The 22,324-nt window shown below is 47.4% G+C and overlaps 7 protein-coding genes across 7 annotated transcripts; 4 read left to right on the top strand and 3 right to left on the bottom strand.

Annotated features, from left to right (window-relative positions):
* Nucleotides 1-673: 673 nt before the first annotated feature.
* F5891DRAFT_575353 (uncharacterized protein) lies at nucleotides 674-2,480 on the bottom strand. The gene is made up of 3 exons (XM_041372332.1): nucleotides 2,421-2,480; nucleotides 1,731-2,363; nucleotides 674-1,673 (listed from the first exon to the last, which is right to left on the bottom strand). The coding sequence occupies exons 2-3, from the start codon at nucleotides 2,187-2,189 to the stop codon at nucleotides 741-743; spliced, it is 1,392 nt and encodes a 463-aa protein (XP_041222331.1). The 5' UTR covers nucleotides 2,190-2,363; nucleotides 2,421-2,480; the 3' UTR covers nucleotides 674-740.
* On the top strand, nucleotides 2,230-6,886 carry F5891DRAFT_1052075 (uncharacterized protein). The gene is made up of 27 exons (XM_041362518.1): nucleotides 2,230-3,043; nucleotides 3,158-3,255; nucleotides 3,315-3,340; nucleotides 3,403-3,492; nucleotides 3,560-3,574; nucleotides 3,630-3,755; nucleotides 3,807-3,858; nucleotides 3,921-3,946; nucleotides 3,996-4,085; nucleotides 4,147-4,196; nucleotides 4,246-4,277; nucleotides 4,330-4,355; nucleotides 4,413-4,479; nucleotides 4,528-4,599; nucleotides 4,653-4,760; nucleotides 4,821-4,880; nucleotides 4,932-5,006; nucleotides 5,059-5,178; nucleotides 5,230-5,430; nucleotides 5,483-5,572; nucleotides 5,631-5,782; nucleotides 5,832-5,889; nucleotides 5,939-5,978; nucleotides 6,036-6,159; nucleotides 6,214-6,316; nucleotides 6,372-6,534; nucleotides 6,589-6,886. Exons 1-27 carry the CDS (start codon nucleotides 2,716-2,718, stop codon nucleotides 6,729-6,731), a joined length of 2,535 nt encoding a protein of 844 aa, XP_041222330.1. The 5' UTR covers nucleotides 2,230-2,715; the 3' UTR covers nucleotides 6,732-6,886.
* A 60-nt stretch (nucleotides 6,887-6,946) lies between these two features.
* On the bottom strand, nucleotides 6,947-9,065 carry F5891DRAFT_1052065 (uncharacterized protein). Its single transcript, XM_041362517.1, has 4 exons — nucleotides 8,744-9,065; nucleotides 8,305-8,686; nucleotides 8,197-8,247; nucleotides 6,947-8,147 (listed from the first exon to the last, which is right to left on the bottom strand). The coding sequence occupies exons 2-4, from the start codon at nucleotides 8,604-8,606 to the stop codon at nucleotides 7,313-7,315; spliced, it is 1,188 nt and encodes a 395-aa protein (XP_041222329.1). The 5' UTR covers nucleotides 8,607-8,686; nucleotides 8,744-9,065; the 3' UTR covers nucleotides 6,947-7,312.
* A 179-nt stretch (nucleotides 9,066-9,244) lies between these two features.
* F5891DRAFT_1192646 (uncharacterized protein) lies at nucleotides 9,245-12,858 on the top strand (the record flags this gene model as incomplete). Its single annotated transcript, XM_041367625.1, has 12 exons — nucleotides 9,245-9,410; nucleotides 9,461-9,547; nucleotides 9,597-9,811; nucleotides 9,862-10,046; nucleotides 10,097-10,255; nucleotides 10,312-10,432; nucleotides 10,484-10,568; nucleotides 10,616-10,695; nucleotides 10,750-12,233; nucleotides 12,285-12,454; nucleotides 12,509-12,654; nucleotides 12,709-12,858. 12 exons carry the CDS (start codon nucleotides 9,245-9,247, stop codon nucleotides 12,856-12,858), a joined length of 3,048 nt encoding a protein of 1,015 aa, XP_041222328.1.
* Nucleotides 12,859-12,982: 124 nt separating this feature from the next.
* F5891DRAFT_575061 (uncharacterized protein) lies at nucleotides 12,983-14,490 on the top strand. The gene is made up of 8 exons (XM_041372331.1): nucleotides 12,983-13,158; nucleotides 13,213-13,723; nucleotides 13,791-13,818; nucleotides 13,886-13,894; nucleotides 13,960-14,103; nucleotides 14,170-14,297; nucleotides 14,348-14,368; nucleotides 14,433-14,490. Exons 1-8 carry the CDS (start codon nucleotides 13,106-13,108, stop codon nucleotides 14,481-14,483), a joined length of 945 nt encoding a protein of 314 aa, XP_041222327.1. The 5' UTR covers nucleotides 12,983-13,105; the 3' UTR covers nucleotides 14,484-14,490.
* Nucleotides 14,491-15,134: 644 nt separating this feature from the next.
* F5891DRAFT_1175007 (G-protein alpha subunit) lies at nucleotides 15,135-17,045 on the top strand (the record flags this gene model as incomplete). The annotated part of the gene is made up of 9 exons (XM_041365689.1): nucleotides 15,135-15,438; nucleotides 15,501-15,536; nucleotides 15,591-15,672; nucleotides 15,728-16,218; nucleotides 16,274-16,339; nucleotides 16,391-16,465; nucleotides 16,514-16,797; nucleotides 16,852-16,905; nucleotides 16,926-17,045. Exons 1-9 carry the CDS (start codon nucleotides 15,189-15,191, stop codon nucleotides 17,043-17,045), a joined length of 1,458 nt encoding a protein of 485 aa, XP_041222326.1. The 5' UTR covers nucleotides 15,135-15,188.
* A 96-nt stretch (nucleotides 17,046-17,141) lies between these two features.
* Nucleotides 17,142-18,867, bottom strand: F5891DRAFT_1245735 (uncharacterized protein; the record flags this gene model as incomplete). Its single annotated transcript, XM_041369802.1, has 5 exons — nucleotides 17,142-17,612; nucleotides 17,795-17,939; nucleotides 17,995-18,157; nucleotides 18,504-18,631; nucleotides 18,841-18,867. 5 exons carry the CDS (start codon nucleotides 18,865-18,867, stop codon nucleotides 17,401-17,403), a joined length of 675 nt encoding a protein of 224 aa, XP_041222325.1. The 3' UTR covers nucleotides 17,142-17,400.
* Between the last annotated feature and the right edge of the window lie 3,457 nt (nucleotides 18,868-22,324).

The raw sequence follows: 22,324 nt of genomic DNA, 5'->3' as shown, positions 1-22,324 counted from the left end.
GCACTGGCAGCGCATGCTTATTTGGAGGGATAAGTCGAAGTAATCGTGGACATCTTCGCAATTCAAGGTGCATATATTTCCCAACTCGGGACCAGGAGATCCATCTCATGTTGATGATATTCTAGGCATCGCACCGCCATTGAATAAAGGTATAACAATCTGACATTTCTAACACGCCACCAGCGGGAACATCCAGTATCGTTGGAGAAGCCACCCCAACAATCTTGCAGTCTAGGGTTACAGGTGTTCATGCCGCAACTGGCAGACCCCCTTTCTCGCAACACACTCTTTTGTGGATTGCCTATCTTGCTATCCTCAGCATAGGCTCCCCGCACATACATCGCACTCATGATAATTCCTGCTGCCCCTCACTGATTTCGTGTTCGTTTCGAGACCGGCCCGTTTCTCTTAGATCGCACGTGATACTGCCAGTGTATGTTGTTAGTACATCCTCAATGTGATCTTCGTCACACATAGATCTTACATGTTCCCGCCCTTCAGTTGGCTCATCGAGTCGTGATGGACCACATGAGTCACACCCTCCAATATCAGGCACACCTTGAGCTCACGAACTTGAATTGTCTCAAACGGCCAGAAAAGTTGTAAATTAAAGGTCGTGGTGTTCAACTGTACTCGTTGAAATTCTTTCGAGGCCACCGCGGGTATGAGGTGCTAGCGAGATTTACAGTAACATTAGACACAGATTATAATTCAAGATAGTTCTTGAATGATGCACCACATTAAAGGTAATCACCGTAAGCCATATCCTCATAATCGTACTGATCACTCGAACCTCTGCACTGGTCACAGACTATATCAGGACAATCGCTGTCATCTTCTTCGTGTGCACAAAGCTTACAAATGCTCTGATCACATCTGCAGCATGTTTTCTCGTCAAGATCAGAACATGTCTCGCACAGAAGACCTTTGCAGCCCTGGCACATAAACATGGTGTGCTCCTCTTCTACGCTCTTTCCGTTCCTGATGCAGTCGCGACAGGGCTCCACATGATTGCACAGCTCGCAGGTCCCGATGTATGAGCACGACGATGAACAGAAACGCCGGTGGCACCCAGGGCATGTGATAAACCCACTAGCGGAAGAAGCCTGTGACTCGCAGCCACCGCAAGTCCAGTATTGACCACAGGGACAGGCGAAACTATCCTGTGTGACACAATCAGAGCACGTTGCGGTACCCACCCGAGACCAACAACGAGCATTGCAGCAGTGACGCCCATTCTTTCCGCTCTCTCGAGTCTTATCCATACAGGCGATGGTCCGGCAAGACAAGGGACGCGCAGAGTGTAATCGGGTTACATCAATATTTGGTGGGGAAAGTCCGGTTCCGTCATTACAAACTGGGCGCCCGATACACCATTGAAGCTCTGATGAACAAAACCAGCGTGCGCACATGGGACACTTGCCCAGACGCGGCAGAGAGCCTGGAAGTTCCAAACACGAGGTACAGAATTTCGTGTTGTGATGATTGGAACATTGTACGATAGGAATGGCGGAAGAGACTTCACAGTCACCATTGGAGCAGGAGATGACCTTGCACATATTGCATGATGTCTGCCTCGCTGAACAGACAGGACAATTCAGACTGTCACCGGAGAAGTGACTCGCATCATCTTCATCAATGAAACCGTTCTCAACAAGACCACGACAAAAGGCCTGTGCTCAAGAAGGAATGAATTTTGCAACACACTTGCAACTATGTGCTTTACTCGCCTGTACTCGATTTCGTTGTTCTTCTCGCTCTTTCTCAAGGCGACGGGCTGTCTCGCGGTTTTGCGCTTCTTTCGCTTCCCATCTGCCTCGGACAATGCTCCTCACGTATTCTTTAAGTTCTCCTAGGACGGGCAGGATCTCCTGGGGTACTGGGAAACGATGGTCCTGAAATTTATCATGGACACGCATGGTGTTCAAGTTAATCATAAAATGGGGGTCCATAGCCGGCTGATGTGGTTCTCCTTCTCGCAGATTGAGGATGACAATTGATGGTTCGCGTCCAGACTCTTGTACCTGGTACGATAGGCTTAATGAGTGCCACCAGATGTCCACCGTGAATGGTGGTGGGCGTTCTGGATTGACGGCAGTATAGATGCATCGCATAACTTGAACGACCTGGGGCAGCATAGGATGACCAGACGTCGGGTCATCAAAAATGATGCTGTTCCAACCAGCCATGTTGCAATTGAGGCTAATGCGGCTTTGAGAATAGAGAACTGCATCGGAGTTTTAATTAGCCTCCCCTGAAACTCAACGGTGCGCCATTATGTTGCCGCCCACGGGACGGGTTGGCTTGGCGTTTGAAATCTTCATCCATCACATGTCCTATAGCATGATAAGACTCGCGTCAAGGTTTGATGTTCTCCCGAGTCAATGAGAGATACTCATCAGGTTCAAATCATCTTCAATGGGCATGTCCACTTGTCGTGAATGAGATTCATCTCCAGGTCTTCGCAATGATCAAATAGAGCGCTGGTTTCCATATGTTCGAGTGCATTCGGTTTTCAAGTGTCGAATTTTTGGACTTCAAGAAGCATGTGCGTCGCGTGGACGACTCGGATCGATGAGGCCTCGAGGAATTTGGTTGGTGTCCAAATAGTCACGGTATCCATTACTTGTCGCGAAAGTCATGTGCATGACACGAGGCGGCCTTGGGCAACAATGCGGATGAAGCGCTTGGTTCCAACTTCCAACAACAAACTCCATGGAAAACCCGGTCTTGGAACAACTCGAAGGTCAAGTTCATCATGCATCTGAAACTGCTCACCTATTACCAGATGATATAGATAGGTGCTACGAAATCATATGCGCTACGAATCAGGGACTGGAGCAGGAGTTAGAGATAGCTGATTCCAGAGGACGCGAGGATTACGACAAGGACCTGGGACGATGGAAGGTAGAAGCACAGAAACTCGGTGATAGTGCGCTTCAGCCAAGAAAGTTCGCATTCATCGGAAGAACTGGAGTTGGCAAGATTACTGCTATTAATGCAATACTAGGTGCGCCCGTATTATCGACGGCAGCTGATGTGAGTGCATGATGTCATGGTTGTTGACCCTGTCGAGCATCAAACTAATTTGAATTGACAGGGGTCAGAAGCAAATTCCCCTTACCCATCTCGTTTCTGACACTTTCGTCATGCAGAGCATGTACATCCGTTCAGACGGAAGTGATCTACGAAAATTTGCCCCCATCAGAGTGGAGGGTGAGCGTCCAATTCATTGAGACGGATGACTGGGAAATTGTAAGTATTCACGATGTTCTATTGGAATACAGCGGTTCACGTGTATATCTGGTACACAGACTCTATTTAACATGCTAGATGACCTGTACGTATGATTTTTTCGAAAGATTTACTTCTGCAATACCATCAGCTTATCTTTGCGTGCAGAGAAGTATACTGTGACAGAGGCCCTTCGAATCACGGACGTGGTACCCACGATGATAGTGGGCCTGCAATGGAGGCATGGGAAACGTTGAAACAGGAAAGTCCTAGTTATTCTCTGGCACTATCACCTGGGTGCTGATGTTGCTGCCGGCACTACTGCACAGGTGTATCCTCAGTGAGCACTGACTTCATTCTGAATCTCGACCTTCACAGCTCAATTCTTGCCATAGCCTTCGTACCATATCATTCCCCCCGCCTGAACAAGATGTACATACACTTCTTGAGCATGAGGCTGTAGCGTCCAAGCTCGGAACTGAGATCTCTATATGTGGTGTAGGCTTCGACAAACTGGAAGTACAGGAAAGTTGTGATTAGGTATCACAGTTTAATACGTATCTGAACCATGCACAGCTTCGGCCGTATCTGACTTCATACTCAAACATTGCAGTGGAGGGGCCAGTGCGTCACAAATTTTAAATCGCAGATGACTGTGCTGACTATTCGAGGTTTTCTCGCCCAAGTCATCTGTCTGGCATCTAGTAGACAGGTAGAAATCTCTACAATAGATTGACCTACTTGCCTCACTTTTGTTGTAGGGTTCGTATCTATGGAGCATTTGAGGTACTTGCATCCCGTGCAGTTGCGCTCGTAGACGTCCCTGGCTTTGGGGATGCAAATAAAACGAGGTTCGATCAGCAGTGTAAACATTCTCAGGATTTCGTCACTCTGACAGCATGCTCATGGCAGAACAAATCGAACCGAGGAATACCTCAAAACCGCTGAGGTTGTTGTATTAGGTTTGCAGTTTCGGGCGAGCTCTCGTCTCGCGTTAATTATGTGTATCAGTTGCAGATATCAAGCGGGCAGTCGATGACCAGGTAAACTTGACAAAAATACCGGTATGACCTGACTGCTCAATTTTATTGTTAGGCCATGTGCGATTACCTTAAGAAGTTGTGAGTCTCGAAGAACCTTCCAAAACTTTGTGCACACGCATCAGTTGATTGTCATAGCCTGCGAACAATGATTAGGGTCGACGGAAGCATGGAGTCACTTTTAATAGTCCTTACTGGGGCAGATGTACGTCACCAGTCCTGTTTCTTTGACCTCACATTTATCATTTACCAGGTGCCAATTAACGAGGACCAATTACATCATCTCGATGCAAAGCAATGTAGTGTAATCCAGGAAATGTGTCAGGTGCATAAGCTAGTTCCAAGTTGAAACTGACGTGCCATTCAAACATACAGTAGGCTATCGACAGACTCGACGACAGCCTCAAAGAACTCGAGGATAGCAGCAAGAAATTCAATTATACTAATTCGGCCGCATTCAAAGAAATCATGGAGCATCAGCAGATGGTTTGTATTTATTCATGTCAAGATCATCAATCGGTTGACCGAATTTACAAAATTACACAGCAGCGTGACATAACCAGTAAGTTGCGAACCAAGCAGGCTGAAAAGAACACATACATCGCAGTGTGTATACCTGTTTGTTAGATTTATATCTGCTCATTTGCATCGCATCAGCACCAACGAGCTGCTCGTGTACGAGAGGTCTTTCTCCATCTCTATCGTCAAGTATACCACAACATCAGTAAACAGGTACTTCACTTAACTTTCGTAAGAGCATTGTAGTCAAGTCTTTCTTTTTCAGGATACCGCTAAAGAACCCCCTCCACTACCCGTTTTTTGTGTTGGGAGCACAGATTTCAACCAACTCTTGGGCGTGGGCAGACGCAACAGAGCTCCTTTGGTTTTTACCAACCCCGAAGATGTACCATATGTGTTGCTTTGACCAGACGAATATCCTGACTGATTTTTTTAGACTGGTATACCACAATTGTGTCGGCACATCCACGACTTTGGCCGCAAAAGAGCACTCTCCGACATCAAGGCCCATATAGATCAATGTACCTTGCTACGCGACGAAGTCAACAGTTTTTTCAAGCTTCTCTCCGCCAGGCACGATTCCATGTCAAAAACCCATGAAAAAGCAGCAAGAAGTGCATTGACAAAGTTTAAACGTGTGAGTAAGATGATATCACTCGATAGTAACATGAACTGAATAAGTGCGAAAGCTTGTCGAGGAGACATGCGAGGAATCAGGAGATAAAATCGACAAGAGCATCAAGGAGCTGGAGAACGCTCTTCGAGACGAAGCTGATAATGTCTACCTTGCAATCCTTGTATGCAGCGGTCAACACTGATTGAATATTGACTGCACAGGCCGCTGACTGCAGTCTCGACATCATTAAGTCGCTTGGAGATGACTGCAAATATCAGACATACCGTGCTGTCATGCGCAGAGAGGGCGAATGGCAATCGATCGATCTAAATGAGGACCTCGTATGCGACATGTTGGAAGGGAGTGTTTCAAGGTTCGTCATTTTGTAACAGTAGATTCGTTGATCTGAACAATCAGAGAAGTATATGGCATGAATTGTTCAATGATTCCTGGAAATCAGAACTGGAGTTGCTCATCCATGTAAGGATCATCGTTCGCCATACTGTATCGTGTATTCACTCCGCTTCAGTCAATTTTGGGTCACTATCGTGCAGCGATAGGCTCTATCAGTATGTACTCATGGACTAACTGCCGGTGAAACGATGTTGATCTTGATTGCTGTACAGAGGACGGAGAGAAACAAAACGTAAAACCAAAGATTGCAACACGCGTTCAAGATGCCATTAAGGCAGAAGACATCTTGGGTACCGCAAAACAGCGCTATTTATTTGCCATTTCGATGATGCAAAGGTAAGGCCTCTTTGTCACCATTCACCGATTTTACATATCATTATTTCGCTATAGAGAATTTGGTGGATCCTTCAAAGGATTCATTCGTAACGAGCTTCAAGCTCATTATGCTCTCGTTGGAAGTGAGTGTGGTAAAGGAATGTTTCAACGAATGAAGGTGAGCACAATCATCCTAACTCGTGACAATTACTGAGGTTATTGTCTTGCATTAGGATCTGAATGAGGAGGAATTTCGTACGGACAATGCGCAAAAACTATATTCTGGCCTTGTCGATGATGTTATGTTGGCTATTCGCTCCGCCAAAAATGCAGGGGACAGGGCGCTCGAGGAAACAATTCCTCGACTATGTGCTCACATCGAGCGCAGGTTTGTCTGTAAGTTGCTTTCTACTCTCAGTCTAAACAAACATCGACTGACATTCACATCAGTCATTCGGAAAAGCGATAAAATGAGCAAAGATACACGGAAGAAGATGCTGACATTCCTCGATGAACAGTACATCAAATCTCTGGCGGAGGTCACACTCATCACGGATAGGTACGAAGAGCGCGATACGATGCCGATGGAGTAATGCGCCGATGTACGGAGATTGGTTGTATTTCTCAAGACTCGGAAATATTCCTTATGTACTTTACAGTTACTTGAGCTTGGGACATGTGTATGCACGTTCTCGGAATAACACTAGTCTGGTGCGATAACGGACCCGCGTCAATGTCCCACGCGGAGGGCAAGATACACTTGTCAGTCTCACTGCCCACACCGAACGTGAAAAGGCCTTCAGAACGGTTTTCGAGACAAAGTGTTACATAGCAAAGTGTTCCTACATAAATTCGAAAACATATTAACGCACTCTTCGTGATCCAGGTACTAATCTAGCTGAACGTACGTCGTCAACGACCGATTTTGAAGCTATCTAAGCTACCTTAGCTACAGCCTACAGGGTAGAATACAATATCGTACATATCAGTTAACTTCAAACATATGGACGTATAGATAGCAATATGGAAGAACGAAGTTTTGGACAAGGAAGCGTTTCGAACTTAAAGGATGACGTATGGAACTAATAAAATGCAGATATGACTTGTGCGGTACTTAGTACATCGGACACAGATCCGGGTTCCGTTTGCAGTCTAGGTACTTATGCTGGTCCATTTAGAAAGCGGTAGATGGCATGGGCTGAAAAAGCAATGGCAATGGCGTGACCCAGGGCTCCGGCATACGGAAAGAGCTCTGCGAGTGCGAGGGCAGGTGAGAATGTGAGGTTGAATGAGAATGTGAGGAGGGGTGAAGATGCGAGGGCGGGTGAGAATGCGAGGTCAGGTGAGAGATGGTATGCGATGATTGTGATGAGGAAAATGTCAATGGCATGGGTGAAAAGGTCTGATGCCGTGCAGAGGTCGTCGATGACCGGCGCGTACGCTCCCCCATAAATGCGGGAGGCGAAACGCTGTGGGACGACATGTAAAGAGAATGCAACGAGGACGCCGACGCCGGCTGTGAGAACGAGTGTGGGGCTAAGCTGCTTGACATCGTATGCAACGAGGAGAGTGCAGCAGGAGAGCATGTGGTTGATGCCACAGGAGGCGACTGCGCGGCTGATTGGGTCAGCGCCATGTGGGATGACTCCTCTGGCAAAGTGTCAGATAACTTTTGCAGATGGTACACCGCGTCGTGGATACGGTTTCGTAGTTCCTGCGCTTGCTGGGGTTTGTAGGTGTTGTAGCCCATGGGCCAGCATAGGGTCTTGATCCACGTCTCCATGATGTGGGGCGTCCACTGGACACCATTAAGTTTCGTGCCGTGACGCAACATGGCTACAATATCAGTAGGATCTTCTTTCTTGTAGCGTACGAGCTTGAGAGCAACACCCCAAAACATGGTAACGCTAATGACAACGAGACCTGGCGAGTTGTAGACGGTGTTCATATCAATGTTGTTCGCCTGCTTGGAGTCGTGGTAGATGGGGTCATATAACTGCCCTTGTGTGCTGAAGGAAGAGCGTGAGATGTGTGGAGGGAAACTGCGGGGCGACTCACTTGTGGGCGAATGGGAGGGCAATGTCAGGGTCTGCATTCATCCAGTCGGTGCTGTGAGGTGTATGCATCGATAAATGCCTTGTGAGATACGGAGAAGGATTCACAAACCCAATGCGAAACTTGATGGCAACAGCGTTAATACAACGCTGTAAGCGCTCTTCAGCGTCATAGACTCCTCGCTTCCGCCACTCATGCCCGAATGCCCGGCGTATATAGTCAATATCTCTCGTAGTTCGTCGACAACTGTTTGTGGAGAGGTTTGGGTGTAGAATCATCACTGCGCCACCATGGATGAATAGGCGGATTTGGCAACCGAACTCTTGTAAGACGAGTAAGGAGAGTTCGCCGAGGAGGGTGAGGAGGAACTCTCTTGAGAGCTGAACCTCATTGTGTGACGACGAGGATGTCATGAGTGTATGCTCTACGGAGTGAACGGAGCCTCGTGTGTCACCAGAAACTTGAAAAGGGATGGATGGATCCGCTTTGAACACTAAGCAATCCTTTTGTTAACGCATCGGTCATGGTCCGCTTTGGAACGGACGCTTACCTTCGCAACTCTGTGTGGCCTACACTGCCAGAAATTTGGTTTCGGTTGAGTTCGGCAGCTGTGCGAAGCTCTGGAAATTACTTGCCTACACGCCTTTGCCTCGTGTGAGTCCCACACGATATCGCCGAAAGTCAATGCCAGGGACTAAGGGGTGCCTCGGGGGCAGTGCTAGTAAGCTGGCCGTCGGAGTTGAGCTGGGCTAAATTCAACGAGGTTGTCCACGCTGATTCAGTAGCACGAATCGATGAACGTTGTTGGAACCAGACTGGTTAACGTTGGCTTCAAATCGCTCAAGTAGCTCTTTAGGAAGAGACAAAGGGACAGATCATCCGAGTCTATATATGCCCATTGCATAACGTGGACCAAATCGGGTAACACAATGGGGTACAACTTCCATATACTTAGTCACGGGTGAGTTGGCAGTGGATAGCATCTTGATTTTTAACTTGTTTCATCAAGTTTCCGGCATTCCGCGTTGTCACACCATACTGCTGTAGTAGCATGGCAAGCAGTTCCCTTGATTCCACAGCATCAAGTCCAGGTTCTATCAGAGCAATCGACAGTCACTCTGTGCATAGGATCACCTCTGGTCAGGTAGTCGTCGACCTTCAGACAGCAGTGAAAGAACTTGTCGAAAATAGTCTTGATGCCCGTGCTACAAATATCGGTACGTCACATCCTCAATTGACGCCTGTGTACGCAATTGACGTCTAGAAGAGGTCCGGTTTTCTAACTACGGGCTCAAGTCTATCGAAGTTATCGACAATGGATGCGGCATAGCCCCAAAAGATTATGAAAGTGTCGGTAAGCCTCGTCCTTTTGGTATCTATGTTGTCACTTCATTGCCGCTCAGCCTTGAAACACCACACATCCAAACTTACTGCCTTTGAGGACCTCTCAACTGTCTTGACCTTTGGTTTTCGCGGAGAAGCCTTGTCCTCGCTGTGCGCTTTGAGTGATAGTGTCACCCTCACGACTGCCACTGCTAATGAGGCTCCGATGGGTACCATACTTGAAATAGATCGGAACGGTAGACTTAGGAATTCCAATTCCAAGGTCGCAAGACAGGTATGTAGGACTTTCCTACATCTTTCCTAGCATAATGGTGGCATGTGCAGCGAGGAACTACAGTTGTTGTATCCTCTCTTTTCAAACCCTTGCCAGTGCGACGTAAGGAGCTTGAAAGAAACGCGAAGAGGGAGTTTGGTAAGGCGTTAAACTTGCTGTATGCATACGCGCTGGTTCCGTGCGCAAACGAGAATAGAGGTGTGCGGCTGGCTGTGAGCAATCAGCTTGAAGGAGGGTACGTCATCTGCTTCCTTGTGCCCGTAGAAACGCTCAACGCTCTACCAGCCGCAAAACTGTACAGCTCAAAACTGATGGGTCACCCTCCATCAAAGCGTCGGTTACAGCATTGTGGGGGTCAAAGGGGCTTGACAACATTGTTGACCTTGATTTCTCGTTTGATGTCCTAACGGAGAAAACTGTCCTACGGCGTCTTGACCAGGAGAGGTGGTTCCTTTTATCTCTTTTCAGCAACCAGTGGTGCTGAATACAGCTTCTTTCAGTGCCAGCGTTACCACAGTGAAAGTTCGTGGGCTCATCTCCAAATTTGCTGTAGGCGTAGGCCGCACAGGAAGTGACCGGCAATTTTTTTTCGTTAATGGGCGCCCTTATAACCCTGGAAAGGTAGTCAAACTGCTGTCACTGATATCTACATCTGATTGAGAACATTCCCAGATCCAGAAGGCATTCAATGAGGTATATAGATCATTTAACGTTGGCCAGTCTCCCTTTATCATAGCCGACTTCATTTTACCCACTCGTGAGTCCTTCGCTCCGGCGATACAGCTCATCTTTACTTGAAGGCAGATGCCTGCGACGTCAACGTCAGTCCCGATAAACGAACAATCTTTCTCCACAGCGAGCAGAATCTAATTCAAGCTTTGAAGGTACACAGGAGGTTCATCTTCATCTCTACATTTATTTTCTCATTATTGTCAAAGGCAGCTTTGGAAGAGGCTTTTGCTTCGTCTCGCTCGACGTTTGATGTCGGTGCTCAATCATTACAGCAACCGACACTGCACCCATTATTTACGCCAAAAACTTCGCTCACTCAAACAAAACACACGAGGGCCACTAGTCATTCTGCCGGTATGGCCGACATCAACCCACGATCAGAGAAAGACCAACCAGCTGAAAGGGGCCGTGAAGATGAGCCCATCACGATGGGCGCCCCCCACCTACTTCTTGAACCCGAGCCGGAGCGGCCATCACAGAGCGAAACAGACCGGACAGCAACGGTAGCACCCTCTGCACAATCCGACAAGACCGGGCCGGCACAGCCATTGTTTTTTCCTGATCCCGATGTTCAGGAGGGCGGAGACAACGGACAAGCTACTCGTTTGGCCGATCATCACGGATCCGATCAAGAAGATGAGACTACCCGCCAGCAAGTTGTTAGCGCCATTGATCGTATACGTGCGTCACGGGAGCTCGACGAAACAAGAAAACGGTCCGCGAGCCAAGCACCATCGGCACAGACGATTTTAAGCACCAAGGGCGCTTCGTGGAACCGTGGACGGTCTGGGGGCGATGATATTCAAGACGATGGTCCCAGAAAGAGACTGCGTTTGGCCGAACGGGATGGGAGGGCAAGTTTTAGGTTTACATTGAGTCAGTATGCGAGGGCTGGAAGCAAGGTAGCCGAGACTTCTGGAGATCGGACTGAAGAGCGTCTTCACACAGTAGGCATGAATGCTCGACGGAGTATATCCGAGGAGACCGATGGTGCTGAAGAGCAAGACCAGTTGATGGAAGACGAAGAAGTGGTGAACATAACTTCGAAGACTCGACCGAGACGGATCTCGGGCCTTACTAGCAGGGGGTCCGAGGAGACTGCTGTTTTACTCGACGATGCCATGGTTGTTGAGGATTCGGGACCCGCCCGCCACCTCCCTCTGGTACTTGAGGAACACCCAGCCCCGGAACCGGACTCTGATGTAACAGATCAAGATATTTCTGACGTCATTGACCTCACAGAAGGTGACACCAGTATGACTCTAGTGGACACCGAGGTGAACGTACCAACTACTCATTCTCCAAAGGATCATCTCCCGCCGGTAACCTTACGCTGTGATCTCAATAAGATCCGCCATACATGGTTGCATCTTGAGCGGGCTACACCCACTCTTTCGAGGCTCTCCAGTACAGCTTCCCGAATTCGCGATGCATTGGACACGGCCAACGTGGAAAACGTGGAGGATGACGCCAAGGCTTCTGCTGCTCTTTCCCGGATCATATCAAAGACGGACTTCAACAAGATGCAGGTGGTCGGTCAGTTTAACTTGGGCTTTATTGTCATTCGGTGGCAGAAATATGAGGAAGGGCTAGACGACTTGTTTGTGATTGATCAGCATGCAGCGGATGAGAAGTATAACTTTGAGACGCTCCAACAAACAACTATTATTGAATCTCAGAGGCTATTTAGGTGGGTGTTGTGCACTGGCACAATGGAACAACTGACTGAGGCACGGTAAAGACCCGAGCCTCTGGAGTTGACAGCTGCAGATGAGATTCTGGCAGTAGAAAACATCGACGTTCTGAAGCGGAATGGTTTTGAAGTTACCCGTCAGGGCGGTCACGACGACGAGGGCAGGCTGCATCTTATAGCACAGCCAGTGAGCAAGGACACAGTTTTCGATATGAAAGGTATGACACGATCTCGTGAATCAATAAAGGGTCTACACTAATGATCATGTGCAGATCTCGAGGAGCTTATCCATCTCATGCATGACCGTCCCGTGGGAACAATGGTAAGGTGTTCAAAGGCGCGAGCCATGTTTGCCATGCGGGCGTGTCGCAAAAGCGTCATGATAGGAAAAGCATTGAGTATGAACGGGATGACTTCGGTATGCCATGTAACACAATTTAAAAGAATCGCTTTAACCTGGACTATATCGCAGATCGTGCAGCACATGAGCACTATGGATCAGCCGTGGAACTGTCCACATGGACGACCGACGATGCGTCATGTGTCAGACCTGACCTGCTTTGCAAGGTATCATCCATTCCCGCGCACAATCGACTGGATTACGTTCGGACCTGGCCCATAGCTTGCCACCTTCAATGTTCCTAGTTTGGGATCTCTCTCAAGCTCAAGTTTGGATACCCCATCACTACCACTATCATGAATCTGACTGTTACATGCGGATCTAAACATGTATCTTTGGCGAAGGGTTGTATGTATAGTACGTGCGAAGAGTCGTATCGTATATATAGTACGTGTGAATACTCGTGCTTTGATTGTATCGATGTTGCACTTGCAATTCTCAACATCTTATCTGCTGAACTGTAACCACCATGTCGATTCATTCCGTGAGACGTGAGTGTGCTAACCTCGCTTGGGACAATAGGTATTCAATACTATCTCGACTTGTTGCACAAACGCTGACCCACATCTCGCACAGCATTCCTCCTGCACTGCATGTTAAATCAGGCGATGAAATCACCTTTGATTGCGCTGACGCATCGAATGGACAGCTGACTGCAGACTCGACAGTCGTAACTCTAGAAAAGTTAACCTTGGCAGGGTTTAATCCAGTGAACGGTCCCGTATTTGTGGATGGTGCACAGCCTGGTGACACACTCCAAGTTGACGTTCTGCGCATCGAGAATCCCGAATGGGGATGGACGGGGCTATTCCCGGGATTCGGACTTCTTGCGGATGAGTTCCCAGAACCGGCGCTCAAGATCTGGAAACTTGAGCAGGAGGGGTTTGCGTGGTTTGATGAGAAAAAGGGTATAAAGGTACCCCTGAGGCCGTTTGCCGGGGAGATGGGGGTCGCGCAGAAGAAGAAGGGTGCATTTTCCGTTGTTCCGCCATATCATACGGGAGGTAACATCGACACGAAGCATATTACGGTGGGTTCGACCCTGTTTCTTCCAGTTGAAGTGGAGGGAGCACTGTTTAGCATCGGGGTGAGTACTCGTTTGTAAATATTGACAAGATGATTTGCTTACAAAATTGTTATCGTGTCATATCTAGGATGGTCATGCTGCACAGGGGGACGGAGGTGCGTGCCGAAGCCGGCGGCGCCCTGTACAAAACTGATCCGGGGTTAAATTGTATTACGTCAACAGAAGTATGCGGTATGTCAGATCGGCCTTGAACACACACCCGATCAGAAATTTGACCTCGATCTACATGGCGATAGGATCGGCAATCGAGACACCCATGAAAGTCACGGTGCGGCTCTCAGTAAGGAAAGACAAGCCGTACACCAAAACACCACATTTTAGCACGGCTACTGCTGATACCCCGTCCGGGGAATATTACTGCACTACCGGCATCGACTCGGGTATGAAAACATACTGAAATGAGATGATTGATACTGACGCGCGGCTTTATGTTTTTTTCCGCTCAGATGTTAGGGAAGCGATGAGATCAGCTGTGAGGAATATGATTGATTTTCTGGTTGCGGAATATGGGTTGGATAGGGTAGGAGCGTATATATTGTGCAGCGTCGCAGGAGATTTGAGGATGCATGAAGTGGTATGTGGGCGTGCTGGTCTTCGGGTTGAGATACTAACCACAATTGTCAGGTGGACATGCCAAACTATGTGGTAATGTGATGTTATGTCAGCCTTGTGACAACGCTGACTCGACTGGCCAATCGTTCTTCCACAGATTGGGATGATGATGCCTAAGTCTGTGCTCGGACCGTCAAATGAAGTGTGAAGAGTGCACGTTCTCATATAACGAGCTGCCGATGAATTCTTCCTTCGTCACATGTACCGAGCGATACTTGATATATGGAACGTGTCGAGGAAACCAATGCACGTTATCAATTTACCACGTAAACAGATAATTTGAACCTGACAGCGTTAATGCGGCTCAATGTAATAGGCTTGAATCAACACTGCACAGGTATGACTCACCGGTAGAACAATAGCGCCAATATGTTCATTGTCGGGCAACGTTGTATCAAGGGCACGGATCAACTTACTAGACACCACCAAGGGTTTGTCACGTTCGGCAGCCGCAGAGTAAGAATAGTGTCTCAGAGCATTGTATCCCTCTGACAGTACTTGATCGGTGTCGTGATGATGTATGACCTTGGAGGATCGAATCATGGTGCTGGAAGCATGCACTATGACTGTTGAATAGCCCGCATGATCAAGACTCGGAGTTGTACGAGTTTGCTGACCATGATGTAGTGTACTGAGCAATTTGTGATTATTCATTCAGGTATAAATTAGGTAGTTGGCGTATCATTATTTCCCCATTTGGTGCAGCTCCGAGAAGATGTCGGACTCTCGAAAAGGAAAGATCTGGATTAGATCTTGGCAGGGCCCAAATCGTCTTTGGATTTAATGGGCTAGCGCTTGCCAGCCCGGTACTACTCAACAGCACCGCTTCGCTCTTTCTTCATTCTCTTCTTCCATGGCTCAAACGAAATCGCATTCTCGGTCCTCTCTTGATATGTTCTCTCCAGTCAACCTGAAGCCTGTACAAGACGATGCCTGGTCAAACATATTCAAACCACCTCCCAACGAGTCCGTCGAGGAGAGACGAGACCGCATTGCCCGCCAGCAAGAGGCTCAGCGAGTTTCTCGGGAAATAGATGAAAGTATTCTGGAGTCTAAGAAGTTGTTCGACAAGAAGAAGAAGGCTATCAAGGTCCTACTATTAGGTATGCGTATCTCGATAGTTCTCTTCAGATAGCAGCGCTAACATCGACATCATCGTCATTAGGACAGGCCGAGTCCGGGAAATCAACAATGTTACGAAGTAAGTATAAAGTTGTATCTCAGTTGAGTCTTTGAATCTGACGTGTCACTACAGATTTCCAGCTCGCATTTTGTCCGACCTACTTCCATGGCGAAGCACTCATATGGAAGACCATCATACAACTTAATCTCATTGGGTACGTAGCCTCATTTCCTAAGCTACTTCTTGTATCTCATACTAGGAAACATTAGCTCTGTGAAAAAACTTCTCTCAATCGTCGAGGATGAACTAGAAATGTCAGGCCCACGTTCTCGGTCCCCTACCGGATCTACATCATCATCACTTTCAGATCACCACCGACGTACACGAATGCGACTTCTTCCCCTGTTGTCAATGGAGACAAATCTCACGCGACAACTGCTCCCTGAACACTACGACCCCTCAAGAACGCCCGAGATCTGCGTGCGAGCTGGTAGCGGATGGAAGACCGTTTTGGAGAGAGTCACATTGGAACGACGGGTCCCTCTCACCGGTCAGCGTCGACCAATGACGAATGATGGGCGAAGCAAGGATGATCCGACTTTGGTACTTGCTGCGTCCAAGAATGATATCATTTCATTATGGGAGGACGAGAGCGTTCGGGAAGTACTCAAGCGACGTGGAGTTCGACTGGAAGACTCTCCTGGTTTTTTTCTGACTGACACGGCAAGAATTGCAACGGTGGACTATGAGCCTACGGAAGGTTTGTTACACCCCTGATAATTTTTCCTGTTCCTTGCCCTGATATACTGTCACAGAGGATATCGTCCGTGCTAGATTACGAACATTTGGTGTGGAGGAACATCGCTTCCTTCAAGATAATGGTGTGTAACCCTACTCTTTCCTTTCGTAGTCACCCTGACCCGTGTAAACAGGTTCAGAGTGGTACATTTACGATGTTGGTGGTAGTAGATGTATGCGACCCCAGTGGGTGCCCTACTTTGATGACGGTAAGCTTTGACGACATCTGAAGGCGTGGTTATTAACATCGCTTGTAGTTCAAGCTATTATTTTCCTTGCACCCCTGTCATTCAACCAAGTTCTCGAAGAAGACCGACAGGTCAACCGACTTGAAGACTCAATATACCTCTGGAAAGAAGTTTGCGCGAATCCCCTCCTCGCGCGTGCGAACATCATCCTATTCCTCAACAAAATGGACATTCTACAAAAAACTCTCGCAGCGGGGATCAAAGTAGCAACATACGTGCCGAGCTATGGAAGCACGCCTAACGACGTGGAAAACGTGACGAAATACTTTAAGGAGAAATTCCGAGCTTATCACGTAGGTCGCGTCTTAGGTTTTGATATGAAATAAACCCTGATTGGGACTTCATAGAAACGATTGTCCCCGAGACCTCGGACGTTCTTTTGTCATGAGACCTCTGCCATTGTGCGTTACCTTTTTGGCAGTATGTCCTTGTCCCAGGCTCACACCGGTTTGTACAGGATACGAAAGCAACGCAGGCTGTATTGGCCGGAGTCCGTGATGGCATTTTGCGCCATCATCTTGAGGAACTCAATGTCATCTAATTTTTATTTGTACCCACGCCCCCTTATACACGCCTTATTCCTTATCGTCCGTGTTGTGATTGTGCTGTGTTGTCATCTAGGCAGATTATATTATCATTTATATCTACCACCCTATCTTGTTTTCCGTCTTTTCTAACTTAATCTCTGTTATTACTGGGTAATTATAATATCACGACATAGATAAACCCTTGTGGTGGAAAGAACTGCAGATTCGCACAAATTTATTTTATGGGAGTTCCGACCTCCGTCTGCCTGGCGGAAAAGAGGAGAGAGGGCGGTCAGCCAGCGTGCCCACGCATGTTCGCTTGCATAACAGCGATGGTAAGTGATGCGAGGCACGAAAAAAAGATTAGACTCATTGAAGTAATATATTCGGGTGAGTGGACAAGTTGATAACGGCGTCAGCACTCCTTACCCTCCCCCGCCGACAACAACTGTTCGATGCGATTACTGCTTCGTCAAGTTCCTTCTTTTCTACGACCGCTGTTGCAGCGCTATCGCCAGTACTAGTGTCAATCGCAGGGATCCTTTTCAGAGCGACAAGCTGAAGCGCATCGTCATAGCGCTCTGCATGGTAGGGCAGGTTGATTAACAGGACATAGAGTATCTTCCATACTCTGCAGAATACTAGATTCATCTTGAATAGCATGCTTGACTTTCCACTCTTTCTTGGGGCATGTGGCTTTTAAGTGGGGGTATATCGGTTTGATTAATTATGAGTTCGCTAATGCCAGGGAATGGAAACTTACCATGTTCCGCTAGACACATTCCGCCATGTTGACATGATGGGGAAGTTGCCAATGCGTGAGTGATTACGCCCTGCCATGTTGACATGATGGAGAAGTTGCCAATGAGCGAGTGATTACGCCCTTCCAATGCCGACAAGTGGGAAACCTTAATTTCGCCGAAACCACGATGCGCAGTGCGCGCTGAAAACCGACTAAGGTACCTGAAAACTGATCTGGGACGCCACAGGTACATAGCTTTTGATTGTAGGTAGCCATGGTGTGATGCTCGACAGCTTGAACGTTTTGCCAGTAGGTCCAGGGACAGTGAATGTAAATCTGTTGACGTTGATACCACCGCCAATCTCATCCAGTAACGGGATTGTGCTGTGAGCGCAGGACAATATTGTTGCGACCGCGAGAGAAAAGAGAGCGAAAAAGGCAAGATTTGTGATGTATAAGAGTCACATCTTAAATCTGCGGAGAAACACAGGAAAAGATGTCATCCTCACTACTGGTATGGCATAGTATGGCATTGGCAGGTACTTCGCAGATGGCCGGTCGTACGACTCGAACTCATAATGCTGTAAAAGATAGGCAAGTTATTTCGCTTAACAACTTTCAAGAGGTACCAATACGTACACGAATTGACGTCCAAGGAGGTTATAGCGGTATTTTTGTGGGCTTAAGGGCAGGATTGTATCTTGAAAGTCACAAGGGCTGCCATACTGACGATGAGGTTGATTTCAAATCTGCGTGCAGCGATTGTTGCTCAACTCCGGCTGAGTGCGCCTGTCCTTCCTCGTTGCCTTTCGGGTCCGCGGGAGGTAGCGTAGTGTCCAAGACCTCAAGGCCGTTTTGCTGTCCAAGGATGCCAAAGTGACGAGTGTGGTATAGTCTTGCTCCAAGTACTACCTACTTCTAGTAAGCTGTGAGAGGGTTCCCACGCGCCAAGGACTCCCAAAAATATGACTCAGCGCCACCCATCAACCCGGCACCAGTGACCACAACAAATTCTATACCACGCTCGAAACATTAGAATCTTATCCTCGGAGAGGTGCTTGTCGTACGTAGACCATACAACGAGGATGAACCATGTAGTAAGTACGTCGCAAACTTCTGTGGGTCTCCATTGACTCTAATGGTGGTCCGACTCCACTTTCAGTCCAGTAGGCATCAAATTTTTGGATATGTTGGTTGTTTCAAGTTTGTGCATCCTAATCATATCGCATAGCTATCCTGATGCATCTATTGTATCAGAAAACCTATTACATCTTTTCGCTATGCAATCCGAGTCTGTTCTAACTTCTGGCTCAGTATGTCTGTCCATTTATTCAACCTGTTTTGTTGTACACCACCTAACTCATAGTTAGTAAGTCGCAAGTCCAAACAATTATTTCTTCCTACCGTTCAACATTATCTGTCTCGATCAATTTCTAACAGGCTAAAAAAGAGGGTGATTTGAACGAAAAATAAGTGCTTGGGTCTGGTTGTTGTATGACGATGTCATTGTGTTGCATTGCGCAGTCGCACCATATGAAGGTGAGAGGGTCCAGACATTCAATATTCATGGATCGACATAGAGCCTGAGTTCATATTTCTGAAGCGTTCGAAACATGATGTTGAATTAATGAAGGAGTAATATGGTAAGATACTTGTGCCGCGTCAATATAATATGTCAATGCTTATGGTGATTGAATCCCAGGGAAGCTCATCATAAGTAATTCATGTAAAGCCACTGTAACGAGACGGACTGCAAGGGAACCAAGGCCAGACCTCTATAGCGGGAGGCTACGGCTCTATCTATCCAGGACCGACTACGAGCCAGGACTCCTGCTCCTGCGCCAGGACACCTGCCACTCCCGACCTGATCTGTCCTGCCAGAGCGCCCCGCTCCACCACACGATGACAGGAAGAATAGGGAACGTAGTCGTGATTGATGTAAGCCAACTGGAGCTGTGGTGTTTTTAATGCCAAAGACTAAAGCTACGAATAAGATTGACCAAGTTTGACACGTAACACTGCGTCGATGTGCGTCACGTCCGCGGCAGGACCGCGTCAAGATAGCTACGTCCCTCCGAGTCATACTGGTAATGATCCATGGTCCGAGGTTGGTTACAGTTGAACTGGGGTCCTTACTAGTGTTAAATTATTCGTCTCCTGCTTCTTCAACTAACCAATTGATTACAAGCCAGTTTAGTGGAATAGCCTGAGTATGTCCACTTTCTTCAGGCTTCCTCACTTGCCCAACAGCTGTCGTATCGATGCAATAAGGGGATTGTGTATCGACCACTCAGTTGGTCACAACTTCCACCAAAATACGTGGAGCATCTACTTTGTAACGCTAGAGAAAGTGCAGAAATTTGCAGCAGATTCCGACCGAGTTTCCACCTCAAGATATGCATTTTTCCACAGATAAATTTTGTTCCACCTAAATTAACCGTCAATTGTAGCGTGATGATCTCATTTTCTTATACCGGTACGATCTGTATACAAAGTTGCCATCACAGACGTGCGCCTAGCTCTTTCGTCGCTAAAACAATGATTAATCCAGGAATTGCTAGTGGTAATGACAACAAGATGTACGTGACACATCCATCTTGCATAGTATACATTCATCCATCTCAACATTGCACAATTTGCATCGCTTACTGCCATATGAATCGCAAGTCTTGTAGGTAGGCAGGCACAGTTCATCGATGCACATCTGCTTAGTGCCTCACCACAGCTCATTGAGACTGATACTCTATCTCGGTCGCGGTCGCTTTACAACCACGGTCTTATCGCGTCGCCCAAAGTCTGTTTTCAGTCATGATACACGGGGGCTCATCGTCCTTTGCTCAGATTTTTCCACGCATTACAAGTATCAGAATCCTGGCTTGTGGCGGTTTTCTATCCTGTGCGTGTGCTAAATGATGTATTATAAAAAAAGGTTGACCCGTGTTTCCCACTTTCATTGTATGTTGGTGTAGGTATGCTCCGATGACTAGTTCTCGGACTCAAGGCAAGGCTTTGTATCTCCACTGGTATCTCCATCAACACCCATTGCTTCCAGACAGTTGTGGCATAGCGCTTCATAACGCCACAGGCGATGCATTGCTCATATTCAGGCACCAGGATTGCAGAAGAACGTGCCCAGGAATGCCATATCATCTATATGCAACGAGTTTGTCAATATCGCTGACATATGGGCGCTTCGGAACATAACCAAGAAACGAGACATCCCAAAATGCACGCGTGAAGATCATTCATACTAGCCATGCATTGTGTACTAGTAAGAGCATCAAGATGAGTCTACCGTAGTACTAATTAAATTCTGCACTATGAACCCATTCAACCCAGGGCCAGATGGCGATTCAAATTCAATCTTCAAAAGCATCCCGACCGCTTGGCACGTCCCATCGACCCCATCAACTCCCATCAATATGATGCCCGCTTACACGTGTCTATCCAGTGTACGTCACGATTTTCTGATTAGTCGAACCCGCGCAACGCCGTGGTTCGTTTGGTCAAGATAAACGCTTAAAGTCCAAATGCTAACTAGACTGGTACCAGTTGGTACGTTATATGTCTAACTATCAACGCCACTCGCATACTCATTCGTTTGACAGCTACCTTCAAATCGATAGGCCAGAATTCATTTTTATTCATTCACCGCTTTTATTTAGTTGTGGAGCTGGCCAAGCAAAAGGGTCCTGCCTTAGGCTGCCTATTACGATACTTCGTCGGGGCGAGATACCCCAGAATGGCACTGGACTGCGCAGCTTTCTAATTCGACATTGTCTTTGGACACCATTCTCAGTATGGTTGGAAACCACCGTCACATTCCAGCAGCCATGAAGCAACAATGGGTCACTATGTCTGCCCAAATGTCATCCAAGGCCATAGTACAAGTCACTAGTAACAGAGTTCTTCGGCTCTCGTCTCACTGTCAGAATACAGCTATGTACAATAATTGTTACTTGACATCTACTGTACAGCTAGTGTTAGACATTAGTATTGATACTCACTGATGCTCCTTCAAATTTCGACGCTCTGCTCCCTTGCTTTGCCTTTCCTTGCCCGCCGAATCAGTCGATATTGCACAGTCCGCCGGGTACCATTCTGGGGAATCTCACCCGACAAAGTATCGTAATATGCGAGTCCCTGTTGTTTGGCCAGCTTGTAACGCTCGTCAAAAGCCGTCGACGATACGTCGACGGTAGCAACCGAATATTAGACTTTATCATTCTCTCTAGTTACTCATTTAGTTTCATTCTCCTTTAGTCCCTGACTTTCTTACCCTTCAGTATATAAGCCATCGCGTATTTACTTGTAGGGTAGTTGATTTTCATCCCCCCCCCCCCCTTGAATAACATTTAGTTAGGACAGTTATCCTGTTCGAACCTTAAGACAATTCAAACCAATCGACTCTTTCTCGTGTGAACGTTCACTGAACGCCACATATTTTTAACTGCCTTCAAATCTAAAATCTATTCCGCTATAGTCGTTGTCTAAGAGGCTTGATCACCCTCCAAAACTTCGACTCTTGTTAACACACAAAAACTCTCCCCC

Source organism: Suillus fuscotomentosus (assembly GCF_016647785.1).
Source record: "Suillus fuscotomentosus strain FC203 chromosome Unknown F5891scaffold_52, whole genome shotgun sequence".
Classification (NCBI taxonomy): domain Eukaryota; kingdom Fungi; phylum Basidiomycota; class Agaricomycetes; order Boletales; family Suillaceae; genus Suillus; species Suillus fuscotomentosus.
This window is presented reverse-complemented; position numbering and strand designations above follow the sequence as displayed.